Consider the following 19,970-nt stretch of genomic DNA (forward strand, 5'->3'; position numbering starts at 1 on the left):
AAACCTGGTTCAAGGAGACCTAGTGTGCCGTGCAGTGGAGTGAATCCTTCAGCTCTGGCCAAACGTTTTGCATCCCCCTCTATATAGAATGAACTCCCTCAGCTTCATAGAGTCCAATGAAAGCTGCTGAATAATGTTCCCTTGTTAACATATTGAATTCCACCCCCTCTATATAGAATGAACTCCCTCAGCTTCATAGAGTCCAATGAAAGCTGCTGAATAATGTTCCCTTGTTAACATATTGAATTCCACCCCCTCTATATAGAATGAACTCCCTCAGCTTCATAGAGTCCAATGAAAGCTGCTGAATAATGTTCCCTTGTTAACATATTGAATTCACACCCTCTATATAGAATGAACTCCCTCAGCTTCATAGAGTCCAATGAAAGCTGCTGAATAATGTTCCCTTGTTAACATATTGAATTCCACACCCTCTATATAGAATGAACTCCCTCAGCTTCATAGAGTCCAATGAAAGCTGCTGAATAATGTTCCCTTGTTAACATATTGAATTCCACCCCCTCTATATAGAATGAACTCCCTCAGCTTCATAGAGTCCAATGAAAGCTGCTGAATAATGTTCCCTTGTTAACATATTGAATTCCACCCCCTCTATATAGAATGAACTCCCTCAGCTTCATAGAGTCCAATGAAAGCTGCTGAATAATGTTCCCTTGTTAACATATTGAATTCCACACCCAGCGCTTTGGAGTTTTCCCCAGATACTTAATGAAAAACTGACTGGAAAAATGTGACATTTCGAAATCTAACATGAAACACTTACTGTACTGCGATTATTTTTTTTTTTAATTATGTCTCAATCCTAAAATTCTAGGTGATGCTAAACCTTTTGGCCAGAGCTACGTTCTCCTGAAACTGCGTTCCACGCCACAGAATGGTTTCGTGTTCCCTCAGGTTTTGACGTGCCAAAAGAAACGTAATAAAGTCATAATTTAGCGGAGAGAGACGAGCAAGAGGACAGACGTGGAAGCCGAGTAGAGTTTAGAACACAGATTTAAAAAGAGAAAAAAGAAGAGACTTTTCAGTTTCATCACAATCGGACGAGCGCTTCTCCCCCCTTCTCTCCCTCTCCCCCTTCTCTCCCTCTCCCTCTCCCCTCTCCCTCTCCCCTTCTCTCCCTCTCCCCCTTCTCTCCCTCTCCCTCCTCCCTCTCTCCCCCTCTCTCCCTCCCCCTCTCCCCCTTCTCTCCCTCCTCCCTCTCTCTCCCCCTCTCCCTCCTCCCTCTCCCTCTCCTTCTCCCCCTTCTCTCCCTCGTCCCTCTCCCCCCTTCTCTCCCTCCACCCTCTCCCTCCTCCTCTCCCTCTCCCCCTCTTCTCTCCCTCTCCCCTCCTCCCTCTCCCTCTCTCTCCCTCTCCTTCTCCCTCCTCCCTCCTCCCTCCTCCCTCTCTCCTTTCCCTCCCTCTCTCTCTCTCCCCCTCTCCCTCTCCCTCTCCCTCTCCCTCTCCCCTTCTCTCCCCTCTCCCCCTTCTCTCCCTCTCCCTCCTCCCTCTCTCCCCCTCTCCCTCCTCCCTCTCCCCCTTCTCTCCCTCCTCCCTCTCTCTCCCCCTCTCCCTCCCCCTCTCCCTCTCCTTCTCCCCCTTCTCTCCCTCGTCCCTCTCCCCCTTCTCTCCCTCCTCCCTCTCCCTCCTCCTCTCCCTCTCCCCCTTCTCTCCCTCTCCCCTCCTCCCTCTCCCTCTTCTCTCCCTCTCCTTCTCCCTCCTCCCTCCTCCCTCCTCCCTCTCCCTTTCCCTTTCCCTCCTCTCTCTCTCCTCCCCCTCTCCCTCTCCCTCTCCCTCTCTCTCAAAACCTGTGGTGTTGCCGCAGTACCTGAGTTGGCAGTAGGGGTGCTGTCTTGTCTCTGCCCGCCTCCTCTCTGTGCTTGTTGGGCCCTCCTGCCGCTGCCTGGAACTCCTTCAGTTTCTCTCCTTCGTCTGTCTTGCTGCTGGGAAACTGGGCCAGGATTTCATCTGAGCGCGTGCGAGCGAGAGAGAGAAAAAACAAAACATAAATGAACCAATCACTGGGGAGCCTGGCTGCTTCTCGTTAGTCGCCCTCGTAATCGCCTTTAAGAAGCATTTATTGATTTATTTAAAAATCGGCAGGTAATCAATAAATCCATTAATTGACGCGCTGATTTCAAAACGAGGTTCGCTGGTCCAGAGGTTAAAGAAAAGGGGTCTTGATACCAGGAGGTTCAAATCCCGGCTCAGCCACTGTCTCCCTGAGCGAGTCGCTTCACCTCCTTGTGCTCCGTCCTTCGGATGAGACGTCAAACAAACGAGCTCCTATTGGAAGTGACTCTGCAGCAGCAGCAGCAGCAGCAGTTGTTGATGATGCAGAGTTCACCCCCCTAGTCTCTGTGAGTCGCTTTGGATAAAAGCCTCTGCTAAATGACTGATTAATTAATTTTAAAACAAATGAAAAGCTGTCCTTTCCCCGGCTTTACAATCGAGAGCCAATCAATTGACTTTGGTTCGGAAATGCGATGAGAGGAGAGGAAAACAGAGTGGAACCCGATTGTAAAGGTGAGGGGAGGACAGCTTTTCCTGTTTTGAAATCAACATTGACCGAGTCATTTCTCAAGCGGCAATTATTCTAGACCTGTGCTTCCTACTGCGACCAGCAGAGGGAGCCCTTGCTGTTTTCTAATCTATCACAGTACAGCACTTGATGGGGCCAGTATGGATAGATAGACAGACAGATGGACACACACACACAGACACACACAGACACACACACACACACACACACACACACACACACACACACACACACAAAGACACAGACACACAGAAACAGACACAGACACACACACACACACACACACACACAAAGACACAGACACAGACACAGACACACAGAAACAGACACAGACACACACACACACACACACACACACAAAGACACAGACACAGACACAGACACACAGAAACAGACACAGACACACACACACACACACACACACACAGACAGACAGACACACACACAGAAACAGACACAGACACACACAGACAGACACAGACACACACACACACACACACACACACACAGACACAGACACACACAGACACACAGCTCCCCCCACCCTCCCCACTGTTCCCAGCAGTACCAGTGATATTGAACTGGGTGGCGTTGAGCTCCTGCAGCAGGTGGTCCAGTTCAGTCAGACCTCCCCCCAGCACGGAGGCCGAGGTGAAGGGGGGCGGCTCCTTCGATTTCGGGGACTTGGGTTTGCAAACCGTGCTGAAACAGAGAGGACAAAACAGGAGGCTTGTGATGGGGTAGCATCTCAGCCCACTGAAGCGAGAGGAGAAGCGAGGGCTGGACGTGAACCATCTTACCACCCGGGGTCAAAGACTTACCATTCAACTGAGGAGAGAGAGAGCGTGGTAGAGGAGAAGAAAGAACAGGGCTGAGGCTGAGAGCAGTGTTATTCACTCATCAGCCACTAGGAGAGCCATTGCAAACTCTATACAGCTCTGCAGTGTTGAGAGTGGAGATCTCTTTCCTATAGACCTCTATACAGCTCTGCAGTGTTGAGATCTCTTTCCTATAGAACTCTATACAGCTCTGCAGTGTTGAGAGGGGAGCTCTCTTTCCTATAGACCTCTATACAGCTCTGCAGTGTTGAGATCTCTTTCCTACAGACCTCTATACAGCTCTGCAGTGTTGAGAGGGGAGATCTCTTTCCTATAGACCTCTATACAGCTCTGCAGTGTTGAGAGTGGAGTTCTCTTTCCTATAGACCTCTATACAGCTCTGCAGTGTTGAGAGTGGAGTTCTCTTTCCTATAGACCTCTATACAGCTCTGCAGTGTTGAGAGGGGAGTTCTCTTTCCTATAGACCTCTATACAGCTCTGCAGTGTTGAGAGTTAACCTCTCTGTGTATTTCTCACGCATGTCTTTAAAGGTTTGGTCAAAAAAAAAAAAAAATTTTAAATTGAATGCTGGGAAATACCTGTACAGACGTTCCGGGTCTCCGGTTCTAGACTGAGTTCCCGACTTCATCGCTGACGACACGGTCTAGAATCACAACAGAATAAATGTCAGTGACACACAGGGGTGGGAATCAGACTCCCGCTGCACAGCAGTGTGATCCAGTCCTGGTTTCACTAGGAGTTTAATAATCAGACACACCTGAGCTTGTTACCTAGACACACTGGGGGCTGATCAAGCTGGTAGTAAAACCTGGAATGGATCACACTGCTGTGCAATAGGAGTCTGATTCCCAGCCCACACCTGACACACACGCTCACACAGACCAGTCAGGCTGAGCACATGTCTAAGGCATGCATTCAGGGGATAGCGAGCATGTCAATTCATAATGAATGCCTGCCTTGGACACGTGATGATCATTTGTTACCAAGAAGCTTGTGATGAATCCGGGTAATTAAACCCACTTTAAATTAACAGGGATTCAAAACGAATGACTTCAGAACTCAGAGGAAGCGCAGAAGAGATTCAGGGAAGATTCCTGTGAGATCCAGACGGGAATTCATTAGGGATTAGTTAGGGATTTGTTAGGAAGTTACAGACGTCGTTTTAAAGTGTTACCTGCTGAGGGGTGTATGCAGGAGGAGGGGGGCGAGTTTCGGCAGGGTCCTGGGGGGTCCCATTGCTGTGGGGGGTCGGGATGGGGTCCGAGTCCAGGGGGGCGGCCTGGAGTCCCAAAAGGAGGGGGTCAGAGGGAAGGACCGGACGCTTCGAAATATGAGACGTAGTGGACTCCAAATCAGCAAGCAGGGCGTCTGAAAAGACAGAGAAAATATATATATAAATAAATACACAGATAGAGCGCTCCTTTACAAAGAGGGGCCAGTGAAATTGTTAATAAAGCTAATAAGAGGTGAGAGAATGGATTTTAAAGACGGTCAGCGCTCCTTTAAAGGGAGGGGCCAGTGATCATGTTAATAAAGCTAATAAGAGGTGAGAGAATGGATTTTAAAGATGGTCAGCGCTCCTTTACAGGGAGGGGCCAGCGATCCTGTTAATAAAGCTAATAAGAGGTGAGAGAATGGATTTTAAAGATGGTCAGCGCACCTTTAAAGGGAGGGGCCAGTGATCCTGTTAATAAAGCTAATAAGAGGTGAGAGAATGGATTTTAAAGATGGTCAGCGCTCCTTTAAAGGGAGGGGCCAGTGATCCTGTTAATAAAGCTAATAAGAGGTGAGAGAATGGATTTTAAAGATGGTCAGCGCTCCTTTACAAAGAGGGACCAGTGATCCTGTTAATAAAGCTAATAAGAGGTGAGAGAATGGATTTTAAAGATGGTCAGCGCTCCTTTAAAGGGAGGGGCCAGCGATCATGTTAATAAAGGAGGCTGGCTCTAGTGGTTAGAGCTGAGGAGGGACTGGGAGGGAGGGAGGGAGGCTGGCTCTAGTGGTTAGAGCTGAGGAGGGACTGGGAGGGAGGGAGGGAGGGAGGCTGGCTCTAGTGGTTAGAGCTGAGGAGGGACTGGGAGGGAGGGAGGGAGGCTGGCTCTAGTGGTTAGAGCTGAGGAGGGACTGGGAGGGAGGGAGGGAGGCTGGCTCTAGTGGTTAGAGCTGAGGAGGGACTGGGAGGGAGGGAGGCTGGCTCTAGTGGTTAGAGCTGAGGAGGGACTGGGAGGGAGGGAGGGAGGCTGGCTCTAGTGGTTAGAGCTGAGGAGGGACTGGGAGGGAGGGAGGGAGGCTGGCTCTAGTGGTTAGAGCTGAGGAGGGACTGGGAGGGAGGGAGGGAGGCTGGCTCTAGTGGTTAGAGCTGAGGAGGGACTGGGAGGGAGGGAGGGAGGCTGGCTCTAGTGGTTAGAGCTGAGGAGGGACTGGGAGGGAGGGAGGGAGGGAGGCTGGCTATAGTGGTTAGAGCTGAGGAGGGACTGGGAGGGAGGGAGGGAGGCTGGCTCTAGTGGTTAGAGCTGAGGAGGGACTGGGAGGGAGGGAGGGAGGCTGGCTCTAGTGGTTAGAGCTGAGGAGGGACTGGGAGGGAGGCTGGCTCTAGTGGTTAGAGCTGAGGAGGGACTGGGAGGGAGGGAGGGAGGGAGGGAGGCTGGCTCTAGTGGTTAGATCTGAGGAGGGACTGGGAGGGAGAGAAATACCTACCAAAGACTACAATACGAGGACTGAGAGGAGAGTAAGGAGGTTCAAGCTCACCTACAGAGAGAGACAGACAGACAGACACTGTGATAAAAGCACAGCACAGACGGACACACACGGGGCACATACACAGAGCCGGCTATAGGGGGCGCACACAGGCTTACCAGGGGCTACAGAGAACATAAAAAAAAAGAAATCGCCCCTTTTATAATTATAATATTTTTTTGTTGTTGTTTAATAAACACAGATACATGGCCAGGATTTTTTTCTAAAAAAAAATGGAGCATTATTGGTAAGACTATATATATAGGAGCGTGATTAGGTAGTTAGTGTTTCCACGGCGATTGGAAAAATAATAAAACTACAAAACAACAACCCTGCAGCAACAAACACAAACAGATGAGGTCGAGAAACTCAGTTTAGTTTCAGTAACGCTGATGAAGGCACTAGAGCCCAAACGCTGTTCTGCTTGACTCAGTTTAGTTTCAGTAACGCTGATGAAGGCACTAGAGCCCAAACGCTGGTCTGCTTGACTCAGTTTAGTTTCAGTAACGCTGATGAAGGCACTAGAGCCCCAAACGCTGGTCTGCTTGACTCAGTTTAGTTTCAGTAACACTGATGAAGGCACTAGAGCCCAAACGCTGGTCTGCTTGACTCAGTTTAGTTTCAATAACGCTGATGAAGGCACTAGAGCCCAAACACTGGTCTGCTTGACTCAGTTTAGTTTCAGGAACGCTGATGAAGGCACTAGAGCCCAAACGCTGGTCTGCTTGACTCAGTTTAGTTTCAATAACGCTGATGAAGGCACTAGAGCCCAAACGCTGGTCTGCTTGACTCAGTTTAGTTTCAATAACACTGATGAAGGCACTAGAGCCCAAACGTTGGTCTGCCTACCTCTCTGTGCTTTACAATGCTTCCCTATGCTTTACCAGACCTCTCTGTGCTTTACAATGCTTCCCTATGCTTTACCACACCTCTCTGTGCTTTACAATGCTTCCCTATGCTTTACCAGACCTCTCTGTGCTTTACAATGCTTCCCTATGCTTTACCAGACCTCTCTGTGCTTTACAATGCTTCCCTATGCTTTACCAGACCTCTCTGTGCTTTACAATGCTTCCCTATGCTTTACCAGACCTCTCTGTGCTTTACAATGCTTCCCTATGCTTTACCAGACCTCTCTGTGGGTATTTCTACAGTGTTGGTATGGAGTGAATGGTATTTATTTTTAGCCATTCAGTGAGCATAAGTTTTCCATATTAACCAGAAAAACATCACACAGCCTCACTGACTCACACAGCATCCCATAATTACTCACACAGCATCCCATAATTACAGACTGCCGTTAAAAACAGAGACTGACTTTCTCCGAAACGAATCAAATATCGAAATTCCAGATGCAAGGAAAATTGATTAGCTCTTGTTTAACTCTCCTTTAAAGGGAGGGGCCGGTGATCATGTTAATAAAGCTAATAAGAGGTGAGAGAATGGATTTTAAAGATGGTCAGCGCTCCTTTAAAGGGAGGGGCCGGTGATCCTGTTAATAAAGCTAATAAGAGGTGAGAGAATGGATTTTAAAGATGGTCAGCGCTCCTTTAAAGGGAGGGCGCCAGTGATCCTGTTAATAAAGCTAATAAGAGGTGAGAGAATGGATTTTAAAGATGGTCAGCGCTCCTTTAAAGGGAGGGCGCCAGTGATCCTGTTAATAAAGCTAATAAGAGGCGAGAGAATGGATTTTAAAGATGGTCAGCGCTCCTATTTAATATTCAATTGCTTACCAGTTTAATATTTTTAACATTCTTTCGTTTTTCTCTGACACACTGTTGCGGGGAGGCATATTGGTGTTGCACGGCACGCTGAGGCCTGCGCGACACTGAAATCCTTCCCCGCAATCAGGAGTCTTTTCAGAAGTTTGACGGTCGCAGTGGAAACAGCACAGATAGGGATTGTTAGGAATGGGGAGATGGGAGAGAGCAGCTCTCGGGATCGCTGTTGTAATTCTGCAGATTCATTCCCTGCGCTGAATGCTCAAATAGGGGAATGAGAAAGCACTGTGTGTCTGACCAAATTTAGAAGTAACTGCATTCTGTGAGATAAACACAGACCCACAGACACAGAGACAGAGAATAACACTGACGGACAGAGACAGAGAGACACACACTGACGCACAGAGACAGAGAGACACACACGGACACACAGAGACAGAGAATAACACTGACGCACAGAGACAGAGAGACACACACTGACACACAGAGACAGAGAGACACACACTGACACACAGAGACAGAGAGACACACACTGACACACATAGACAGAGACACACACGGACACACAGAGACAGAGAGACACACACACTGACGCACAGAGACAGAGAGACACACACGGACACACAGAGACAGAGAGACACACACGGACACACAGAGACAGAGAGACACACACGGACACACAGACAGAAACACATACACTGACACACAGAGACAGAGAGACACACACGGACACACAGACAGAAACACATACACTGACACACAGAGACAGAGAGACACACACGGACACACAGAGACAGAGAGACACACATGGACACACAAAGACAGAGAGACACACACGGACACACAGACAGAGACACACACACTGACACACAGAGACAGAGAGACACACACTGACACACAGAGACAGAGAGACACACACGAACACACAGAGACAGAGAGACACTTATAGACAGAGAGACACACACTGACACACAGAGACACACAAAGATAACACAGGCAGGAGACACAGACAGAGAAACACAGACGTACAGAGAGAGAGAGACACACAGCCAGAGAGAGAGAGAGAGAGAGACACAGACACGCACACAGACAGACATAAAATTCAGACATAACACATTTTCTCTCTCATAATTAGGGAAGGGTATAGTCAGCACACTGTGGTCCCATTCTACCAGCCTCACCCCATTGCAGCTGCCCTATACTTGTGCTACCATTGCCCCTCAGTGTAATACAGAACCATTATTGCCATTGTAGCTCCACTGTCTGTCTGCATTGCCATTGAAGATCATTTAGGCATGTAACGCTGCGTTGTCTACAGTAGATGTGCGTGTGAACAGGTGTACGCTTCACATCAAAGACTGGAAGCACGGTATTGTTACCTATCTAGGGTGATTTGATACTACAGAGACAGCCCCCAGCAAAATCAGACATATAATATGAATGACATCATCGGTCCCTTCTTTAACCATCTTTAAAATCCATTCTCTCACCTCTTATTAGCTTTATTAACATGATCACTGGGCCCTCCAGGTCTGGTAAAGCATAGGGAAGCATTGTAAAGCACAGAGAGGTGTGGTAAAGCATAGGGAAGCATTGTAAAGCACAGAGAGGTCTGGTAAAGCATAGGGAAGCATTGTAAAGCACAGAGAGGTCTGGTAAAGCATAGGGAAGCATTGTAAAGCACAGAGAGGTGTGGTAAAGCATAGGGAAGCATTGTAAAGCACAGAGAGGTCTGGTAAAGCATAGGGAAGCATTGTAAAGCACAGAGAGGTCTGGTAAAGCATAGGGAAGCATTGTAAAGCACAGAGAGGTGTGGTAAAGCATAGGGAAGCATTGTAAAGCACAGAGAGGTCTGGTAAAGCATAGGGAAGCATTGTAAAGCACAGAGAGGTCTGGTAAAGCATAGGGAAGCATTGTAAAGCACAGAGAGGTCTGGTAAAGCATAGGGAAGCATTGTAAAGCACAGATAGGTCTGGTAAAGCATAGGGAAGCATTGTAAACCACAGAGAGGTCTGGTAAAGCATAGGGAAGCATTGTAAAGCACAGAGAGGTGTGGTAAAGCATAGGGAAGCATTGTAAAGCACAGAGAGGTCTGGTAAAGCATAGGGAAGCATTGTAAAGCACAGAGAGGTCTGGTAAAGCATAGGGAAGCATTGTAAAGCACAGAGAGGTCTGGTAAAGCATAGGGAAGCATTGTAAAGCACAGAGAGGTCTGGTAAAGCATAGGGAAGCATTGTAAAGCACAGAGAGGTCTGGTAAAGCATAGGGAAGCATTGTAAAGCACAGAGAGGTCTGGTAAAGCATAGGGAAGCATTGTAAAGCACAGAGAGGTCTGGTAAAGCATAGGGAAGCATTGTAAAGCACAGAGAGGTCTGGTAAAGCATAGGGAAGCATTGTAAAGCACAGAGAGGTCTGGTAAAGCATAGGGAAGCATTGTAAAGCACAGAGAGGTCTGGTAAAGCATAGGGAAGCATTGTAAAGCACCGAGAGGTGTGGTAAAGCATAGGGAAGCATTGTAAAGCACAGAGAGGTCTGGTAAAGCATAGGGAAGCATTGTAAAGCACAGAGAGGTCTGGTAAAGCATAGGGAAGCATTGTAAAGCACCGAGAGGTGTGGTAAAGCATAGGGAAGCATTGTAAAGCACAGAGAGGTCTGGTAAAGCATAGGGAAGCATTGTAAAGCACAGAGAGGTCTGGTAAAGCATAGGGAAGCATTGTAAAGCACAGAGAGGTGTGGTAAAGCATAGGGAAGCATTGTAAAGCACAGAGAGGTCTGGTAAAGCATAGGGAAGCATTGTAAAGCACAGAGAGGTCTGGTAAAGCATCGGGAAGCATTGTAAAGCACAGAGAGGTCTGGTAAAGCATCGGGAAGCATTGTAAAGCACAGAGAGGTCTGGTAAAGCATAGGGAAGCATTGTAAAGCACAGAGAGGTCTGGTAAAGCATAGGGAAGCATTGTAAAGCACAGAGAGGTCTGGTAAAGCATAGGGAAGCATTGTAAAGCACAGAGAGGTCTGGTAAAGCATAGGGAAGCATTGTAAAGCACAGAGAGGTGTGGTAAAGCATAGGGAAGCATTGTAAAGCACAGAGAGGGTCTGGTAAAGCATATTAAAACACAGTGGTAAACTTTCAGAACGGCTAAAAATATAAAACGATAATTCTCTCACTTACGCGCAAACGTATTTGCTATTAGGCCTCGTTATAAACTGAGAATAAAAACTGAGAAAGTTTAGCAGGCGAATGTTTTGGACAGTTAACTCAAAAAAAAAACCCGACAGCGCTGAACGGAAAAGACCCGTTTTAATTATAGACAATTAATTGCAGGCGTGCAGCGACTGATAAGCGCCTCGATGGGGTGTATCTTGAACCAACACGAAGACTTCCGATACACGGACGGGAAGATACAGAAACGCAGCTCGGGCGGAGGGACAATTTCTAAAAGTCAAACGGAAAAAAAACACACGTTATTTATATTTTAAAAAAAAAAACGACCTTGAACTAATAGAAACAGACACACACACACACAATAAACAACGTAATGTGTTTAACTTACCGAGGTCGTCCATTCTAACGCTTCTCTCTTTCTTTTCTTCTTTCTCTCTTTCTTTCCTTCTTTCTCTCTTTCCTTCTTTCTCTCTTTCTTTCTTTCTTTCTTTCTTTCTTTCTTTCTTCCTTTCTTTCTTTCCCAAAATCACAGATTTTTTAAAATAAATGTTGGATGAAACGAACGGTTCGTGTCTCTCACATTATTGTAAAATGCGGCTGTAAGTTACATTATAGGCTGCAGAGCAGATCCGTTATTGTCTTGTGAAAAAAAAAAAAACCAGACAGACAGACAGACAGAGAAAGGCAGTGCAAAGAAGGGAACAAAAACGCCCACCGGACGGAATAAAGTTACTAAAAGTTTGCAGGGATAACGTCCCAAGAAGGAATAATGGCAGAGTTATACCCCCCTCGTCTCCCCCTCCCTCTCTCTCTCTGTCTCCCCGTCCGGGACGATGACGTCACAGCTAGCATTCCTAACCATTTATGGAAAAAGGAAAATTGTGTTCCAGCGATTTAAAACAACTATAGTGTGCGTGCGTGTACGCGTGCGTGTACGCGTGTGCGTGCGTGTCTGTGTGTGTTTGTGTGTGTACACCTATGTTAGAGAACTATTATTAACGTGTTTTGTTATTAAGAAGTTTTTATATATATGCTGTTTAAGTTTTGTTGTTGATAAACTCCAATGATCAAAATGATCATTTCAATACCAACTCAGAAAGGCAGGCCATGCAGATTCCTTTATTGATACATAATCAATACCTCTCCCTATCTTTCCCTCCCTCTCTATCTCCCTCTCTCCTCCTCTCCCAGTCCCTCCTCAGCTCTAACCACTAGAGCCAGCCTCCCTCCCTCCCTCCCAGTCCCTCCTCAGCTCTAACCACTAGAGCCAGCCTCCCTCCCTCCCTCCCAGTCCCTCCTCAGCTCTAACCACTAGAGCCAGCCTCCCTCCCTCCCTCCCAGTCCCTCCTCAGCTCTGACCACTAGAGCCAGCCTCCCTCCCTCCCTCCCAGTCCCTCCTCAGCTCTGACCACTAGAGCCAGCCTCCCTCCCTCCCTCCCAGTCCCTCCTCAGCTCTAACCACTAGAGCCAGCCTCCCTCCCTCCCAGTCCCTCCTCAGCTCTAACCACTAGAGCCAGCCTCCCTCCCTCCATCCCAGTCCCTCCTCAGCTCTAACCACTAGAGCCAGCCTCCCTCCCAGTCCCTCCTCAGCTCTAACCACTAGAGCCAGCCTCCCTCCCTCCCTCCCAGTCCCTTCTCAGCTCTAACCACTAGAGCCTGCCTCCCTCCCTCCCTCCCTCCCAGTCCCTCCTCGTCCCGGTTTTGAGAAAGGTGTCCTGGGAGTTCAATACGTTAAAGGCAGTGTAATGTAATGAGAGAGAGAGAAAGAGAGAGAGAAAGAAAGAGAGAGAGAGAGAGAGAGAGAGAGAGAGAGAGAGAGAGAGTTTGTGTATCACAGTGGTCAGAATGTATGTATTTAACCTCCCTGGTATTTTCGGATGTCAAATTGCAACCTTGACTTGTATGTATTTATATCATGAGGAGTGAGCCAGTGACGGGAGATTGAGGCTGCTCTTTAAAATAGAGGTAAATCTATCCGGGGGGGGGGGGGGGGGGGGGGGGGTTGGTCGTAACGGCACAGAATTCTAACAACGTCAGGTGGGTTTGAAATTCTTGCAAAATGACCATTTTACTACCAGCTTGATCAGCCCCCCCCCCCCCCCAGTGCGTCTAGGTAACAAGCTCAGGTGTGTCTGATTATTAAACATACGGGCAGCAGTGTGGTGTAGTGGTTAGGGCTCTGGACTCTTGACCGGAGGGTTGTGGGTTCAATCCCCAGTGGGGGACACTGCTGTTGTACCCTTGAGCAAGGTACTTTACCTAGATTGCTCCAGTAAAAACCCAACTGTATAAATGGGTAATTGTATGTAAAATAATGTGATATCTGTATAATGTACAATGTGATATCTTGTAACAATTGTAAGTCGCCCTGGATAAGGGCATCTGCTAAGAAATAAATAATAATAATAATAATAATAATCCCAGGTGGGGGGGACACTGCTGCTGTACCCTTGAGCAAGGTGCTTTACCTAGATTGCTCCAGTAAAAACCCAACTATATAAATGGGGAATTGTATGTAAAAAATAATGTGATATCTTGTAACAATTGTAAGTTGCCCTGGATAAGGGCATCTGCTAAGAAATAAATAATAATAATGAAATACAGTAAAAAAAAAAAAAAAAAAAAACAATGCATAATACATGAACAACTCCAAACAACTCAGCACCTCGTCACTGGATCCTCAGCTGATGACCTCAGCGCCTCGTCACTGGATCCTCAGCTGATGACCTCAGCGCCTCGTCACTGGATCCTCAGCTGATGACCTCAGCGCCTCGTCACTGGATCCTCAGCTGATGACCTCAGCACCTCGTCACTGGATCCTCAGCTGATGCGCTATCCTTGCACTATCGCACTGCTAATCTGTCACTGTAGATCTAACTCGCTGTGATCCTAACTCGCTGCTTCCTAGTTCATATTGGATTCTAGTAGTGTTATTATTATACAGAGCATCCTAGTTCATATTGTATTCTAGTAGTGTTATTATTATACACAGCATCCTAGTTCATATTGGATTCTAGTAGTGTTATTATTATACAGAGCATCCTAGTTCATATTGGATTCTAGTAGTGTTATTATTATACAGAGCATCCTAGTTCATATTGGATTCTAGTAGTGTTATTATTATACAGAGCATCCTAGTTCATATTGGATTCTAGTAGTGTTATTATTATACAGAGCATCCTAGTTCATATTGTATTCTAGTAGTGTTATTATTATACATAGCATCCTAGTTCATATTGTATTCTAGTAGTGTTATTATTATACAGAGCATCCTAGTTCAGATTGTATTCTAGTAGTGTTATTATTATACAGAGCATCCTAGTTCATATTGGATTCTAGTAGTGTTATTATTATACAGAGCATCCTAGTTCATATTGGATTCTAGTAGTGTTATTATTTGCACTGACTGTAAACTACACTGTGTTTCAATATGAAGCTTGCATTGTAACCCTGTGCTGCCCTGTGACCCCTGTGTGAGTCGCCTCGGATAAAGGAGTCTGCCTAATAAATACATACATAAAAAATCGATTGGTTTTGGAGTCTACTGCTGCCTCTGCGGTGACGTCACCAACCCAAAGAGGCGGGGCGGTGTCCAAAAAAAAAAAAAAAAAAAAAAACGCTGACGTGGCAGCAGGGGTGGACCGCTTTCGCCGACGACATTTTTTTTTTTTCTTTTATTTGAATCTGAGCAAAAAAAATAAGGTGGCGAAGCTTCTCACCCAGCCCCCGCGTCGTATTTATATATAACCGACGGTTGCCGTGGTGGCTTCTGGGGTTTGTAGTCTGAGTACTGCTTTTTTTTCTGTCAGGGAATTGTTGACGGACTACAATTCCCAGAGAATTGCCGACGTGCCCCCTGTTTGTTTTCATCGATTAGCACGCAAAGCGTTATGGGTTCTGTAGTCTTTTCTATAGAGACCACGTGATGTTTAGCCTGTTGATGTTTTTCGTGCAGTATCTGGGAAAACTACAAAGCGGTGTGTAATTCAATATGTTAACAAGGGAACATTATTCAGCAGCTTTCATTGGACTCTATGAAGCTGAGGGAGTTCATTCTATATAGAGGGGGTGGAATTCAATATGTTAACAAGGGAACATTATTCAGCAGCTTTCATTGGACTCTATGAAGCTGAGGGAGTTCATTCTATATAGAGGGTGTGCAATTCAATATGTTAACAAGGGAACATTATTCAGCAGCTTTCATTGGACTCTATGAAGCTGAGGGAGTTCATTCTATATAGAGGGTGTGTAATTCAATATGTTAACAAGGGAACATTATTCAGCAGCTTTCATTGGACTCTATGAAGCTGAGGGAGTTCATTCTATATAGAGGGGGTGGAATTCAATATGTTAACAAGGGAACATTATTCAGCAGCTTTCATTGGACTCTATGAAGCTGAGTGAGTTCATTCTATATAGAGGGTGTGGAATTCAATATGTTAACAAGGGAACATTATTCAGCAGCTTTCACTGGACTCTATGAAGCTGAGGGAGTTCATTCTATATAGAGGGGGTGGAATTCAATATGTTAACAAGGGAACATTATTCAGCAGCTTTCATTGGACTCTATGAAGCTGAGGGAGTTCATTCTATATAGAGGGTGTGGAATTCAATATGTTAACAAGGGAACATTATTCAGCAGCTTTCATTGGACTCTATGAAGCTGAGGGAGTTCATTCTATATAGAGGGTGTGGAATTCAATATGTTAACAAGGGAACATTATTCAGCAGCTTTCATTGGACTCTATGAAGCTGAGGGAGTTCATTCTATATAGAGGGGGTGGAATTCAATATGTTAACAAGGGAACATTATTCAGCAGCTTTCATTGGACTCTATGAAGCTGAGGGAGTTCATTCTATATAGAGGGGGTGGAATTCAATATGTTAACAAGGGAACATTATTCAGCAGCTTTCATTGGACTCTATGAAGCTGAGGGAGTTCATTCTATATAGAGGGTGTGTAATTCAATATGTTAACAAGGGAACATTATTCAGCAGCTTTCATTGGACTCTATGAAGCTGAGTGAGTTCATTCTATATAGAGGGGGTGGAATTCAATATGTTAACAAGGGAACATTATTCAGCAGCTTTCATTGGACTCTATGAAGCTGAGGGAGTTCATTCTATATAGAGGGGGTGGAATTCAATATGTTAACAAGGGAACATTATTCAGCAGCTTTCATTGGACTCTATGAAGCTGAGGGAGTTCATTCTATATAGAGGGGGTGGAATTCAATATGTTAACAAGGGAACATTATTCAGCAGCTTTCATTGGACTCTATGAAGCTGAGGGAGTTCATTCTATATAGAGGGTGTGTGATTCAATATGTTAACAAGGGAACATTATTCAGCAGCTTTCATTGGACTCTATGAAGCTGAGGGAGTTCATTCTATATAGAGGGTGTGGAATTCAATATGTTAACAAGGGAACATTATTCAGCAGCTTTCATTGGACTCTATGAAGCTGAGGGAGTTCATTCTATATAGAGGGGGTGGAATTCAATATGTTAACAAGGGAACATTATTCAGCAGCTTTCATTGGACATCATGAAGCAGAATTTGTTAATTGTAGAGGGGGATTCAAAACCTTTGGCCATAGCCGTATACAATGCAAGTCTTTTCAGTTAGAATTCAGTGTACACTTCCCTCTGGCGGCGTCCTGCTGTAACTACAACATATTTTAACATAATGTAGCTCCCAACAACTCAAAATACACGTATATATATTGCTTTTAAAAATAATTGCATCGCAGAATGTAACCAAACACTGTATTCTAGTCTAGCTGCTATAATCAGCTAAACCAGAGCAGTGTTTGATTGATTATAGCAGCTAGACTAGAGCACAGTGTTTGATTGACTATAGCAGCTAGACTAGAGCAGTGTTTGATTGACTATAGCAGCTAGACTAGAGCAGTGTTGGATTGACTAGAGCAGCTAGACTAGAGCACAGTGTTTGATTCACTATAGCAGCTAGACTAGAGCAGTGTTTGATTGACTATAGCAGCTAGACTAGAGCACAGTGTTTGATTGACTATAGCAGCTAGACTAGAGCAGTGTTGGATTGACTATAGCAGCTAGACTAGAGCACAGTGTTTGATTGACTATAGCAGCTAGACTAGAGCATTGTTGGATTGACTATAGCAGCTAGACTAGAGCACAGTGTTTGATTGACTATAGCAGCTAGACTAGAGCAGTGTTGGATTGACTATAGCAGCTAGACTAGAGCACAGTGTTGGATTGACTATAGCAGCTAGACTAGAGCACAGTGTTTGATTGACTATAGCAGCTAGACTAGAGCATAGTGTTTGATTGATTATAGCAGCTAGACTAGAGCACAGTGTTTGACTATAGCAGCTAGACTAGAGCAGTGTTTGACTATAGCAGCTAGACTAGAGCAGTGTTTGATTCACTATAGCAGCTAGACTAGAGCACAGTGTTTGATTGACTAGAGCAGCTAGACTAGAGCACAGTGTTTGATTGACTAGAGCAGCTAGACTAGAGCAGTGTTTGATTGACTAGAGCAGCTAGACTAGAGCACAGTGTTTGATTGACTATAGCAGCTAGACTAGAGCAGTGTTTGATTGACTAGAGCAGCTAGACTAGAGCAGTGTTTGACTATAGCAGCTAGACTAGAGCAGTGTTTGATTCACTATAGCAGCTAGACTAGAGCAGTGTTTGATTGACTATAGCAGCTAGACTAGAACACAGTGTTTGATTGACTAGAGCAGCTAGACTAGAGCACGGTGTTTGATTCACTATAGCAGCTAGACTAGAGCAGTGTTTGATTGACTATAGCAGCTAGACTAGAGCACAGTGTTTGATTGACTAGAGCAGCTAGACTAGAGCAGTGTTTGATTGACTAGAGCAGCTAGACTAGAGCAGTGTTTGATTGACTAGAGCAGTGTTTGATTGACTAGAGCAGCTAGACTAGAGCAGTGTTTGATTGACTAGAGCAGCTAGACTAGAGCAGTGTTTGATTGACTAGCAGCTAGACTAGAGCAGTGTTTGATTGACTAGAGCAGCTAGACTAGAGCAGTGTTTGACTATAGCAGCTAGACTAGAGCAGTGTTTGATTCACTATAGCAGCTAGACTAGAGCAGTGTTTGATTGACTATAGCAGCTAGACTAGAGCACAGTGTTTGATTGACTAGAGCAGCTAGACTAGAGCAGTGTTTGATTGACTATAGCAGCTAGACTAGAGCAGTGTTTGATTGACTAGAGCAGCTAGACCCACAAGAGCAAAAATAAACCACAATAAGTCCTTTTTTGTCACTTTTATTATGTATTCCGAACCAAGTTACAATTTTATTTCATTCATTTCTTACAGTAATTAAAAAATAATAATTGAAAACACCCCACTTTTTTTTTTGCAGGTTAATTTTGTTGCCCACCTCCCTCTCCATTTGTACACCCTGAATAGATAAATCATACCCCCCCATCCCATCTCATCTCATCTACATGCTGTCGATTTTAATGAGCGAGCAAGCGAACAAACCATCCCACAAGGGCATCTCGTAAAAACATCACCACCACCACAAACAGACCCACAAGGCAGAATATTATCTTCGCTGCAACGCTTGGAAAAATGCGCTTTTCCTTGAATGGTGATCCATTGAATGCCAGCGCTAATTCCCCTTTGAATTTCAGTATGGGGAGATGTTTTAGTCAAACCATTTTAACGTAGCGGGGTTCGGAAAAAATAACGCGTGACGCGCGTCCTACACCTGTTTAAATAACACGCCTCTCGTTTTTCATTTCATTGTTCACATCCTGACCGCTTTTTACACTGATAACTTTAAAGTCTGTTTCAGAGCTCTTCTCGAAATGTCTGCTCCAGTGCTCCGATAGCGTCAGGATTAATCGCCCCGCATTGTCAAACAGGGAGCACAGCGATAACGATCCATGATTATTTATCGCTCTTCCTGTAGCGATTTAGAGGACAGATCTCAAACCCCAGAGCACTAGAGCGGCCATTTGTGAAAAGAGCTCTGAAACAGACTTATCAGTGTAAAAAGTTGCGAACAATGAAAAGAAAAACGACAGGCGCGTTATTTAAACAGGTGTAGGAACACGTGGAGAAGTGTCGCGCTGTATTTTAACTGCTGTGGATATTTTGAAATCGTTCACTCCTGTTTTTTTTTTTTTTTACTTTAATAAAAGAGGTTGACAAACACTGTTTTTTTTTGTTTTTACACAACTAAAACCAAACAGCTTTAGGATTACATTTCAAAATCCTCTTAACTGACTCGATTTTTCTCCAAAACCAAAAGCGAATGCTTTGAAAACGGCCCCGTGCTTTTAAAGCAGACAAGCTCTTTGGACGACGCCTGCATTAGCGTTACAGTTCTGTATAGGTTAAACCCATTCCGGACTAACTCTAGCATCGCGCCATCCACTCGGCAAACGGGAGAAGAGACTCCTTCTATAGCTCCTGCCTGTAGCCGTTACACACGCCATAGCACTGAATTTGGAAACACAAAAAGCAAACTTCTGGAATTCCACGACAAACGTTTCCACTAAAAGTCTCTCAGCGTCTTCAGTGTAAATTCAATGGCAAACGTTTCCACTAGAAGCCTTTCTCAGCGTCTTCAGTGTAAATTCAATGGCAAACGTTTCCACTAGAAGCCTTTCTCAGCGTCTTCAGTGTAAATTCAACGGCAAACGTTTCCACTAGAAGTCTTTCTCAGTGTCTTCATTGTAAATTCAATGGCAAACGTTTCCACTAGAAGTCTCTCAGTGTCTTCAGTGTAAATTCAATGGCAAACGTTTCCACTAGAAGTCTCTCAGTGTCTTCAAGATGCTGAAAAAAAATAAAGACCTTCCAGTGGAAACGTTTGCCATTGAATTTACACTGAAGACGCTGAGAAAGACTTCTAGCGGAAACGTTTGCCATTGAATTTACACTGAAGACGCTGAGAAAGGCTTCTAGTGGAAACGTTTGCCGTTGAATTCACACTGAAGACACTGAGAAAGG

The 19,970-nt window shown here is 45.3% G+C and overlaps 1 protein-coding gene across 1 annotated transcript in view; it reads right to left on the bottom strand.

The window, feature by feature from the left end:
- LOC117431006 (transforming growth factor beta-1-induced transcript 1 protein-like) overlaps window positions 1-11,821 on the bottom strand; it is a 26,531-nt gene extending 14,710 nt beyond the window's left edge. The window contains exons 1-6 of the mRNA XM_059012512.1: window positions 11,386-11,821; window positions 6,078-6,128; window positions 4,555-4,748; window positions 3,959-4,023; window positions 3,110-3,243; window positions 1,910-1,967 (exon numbers count right to left, since the gene is read on the bottom strand). Coding sequence (XP_058868495.1) covers window positions 1,910-1,967; window positions 3,110-3,243; window positions 3,959-4,023; window positions 4,555-4,748; window positions 6,078-6,128; window positions 11,386-11,398 — 515 coding nt within the window. The 5' untranslated portion in view covers window positions 11,399-11,821. The remainder of the gene's footprint in view (window positions 1-1,909; window positions 1,968-3,109; window positions 3,244-3,958; window positions 4,024-4,554; window positions 4,749-6,077; window positions 6,129-11,385) is intronic.
- Between the last annotated feature and the right edge of the window lie 8,149 nt (window positions 11,822-19,970).

Source organism: Acipenser ruthenus, chromosome 44 (genome assembly GCF_902713425.1).
Source record: "Acipenser ruthenus chromosome 44, fAciRut3.2 maternal haplotype, whole genome shotgun sequence".
NCBI classification, from domain to species: domain Eukaryota; kingdom Metazoa; phylum Chordata; class Actinopteri; order Acipenseriformes; family Acipenseridae; genus Acipenser; species Acipenser ruthenus.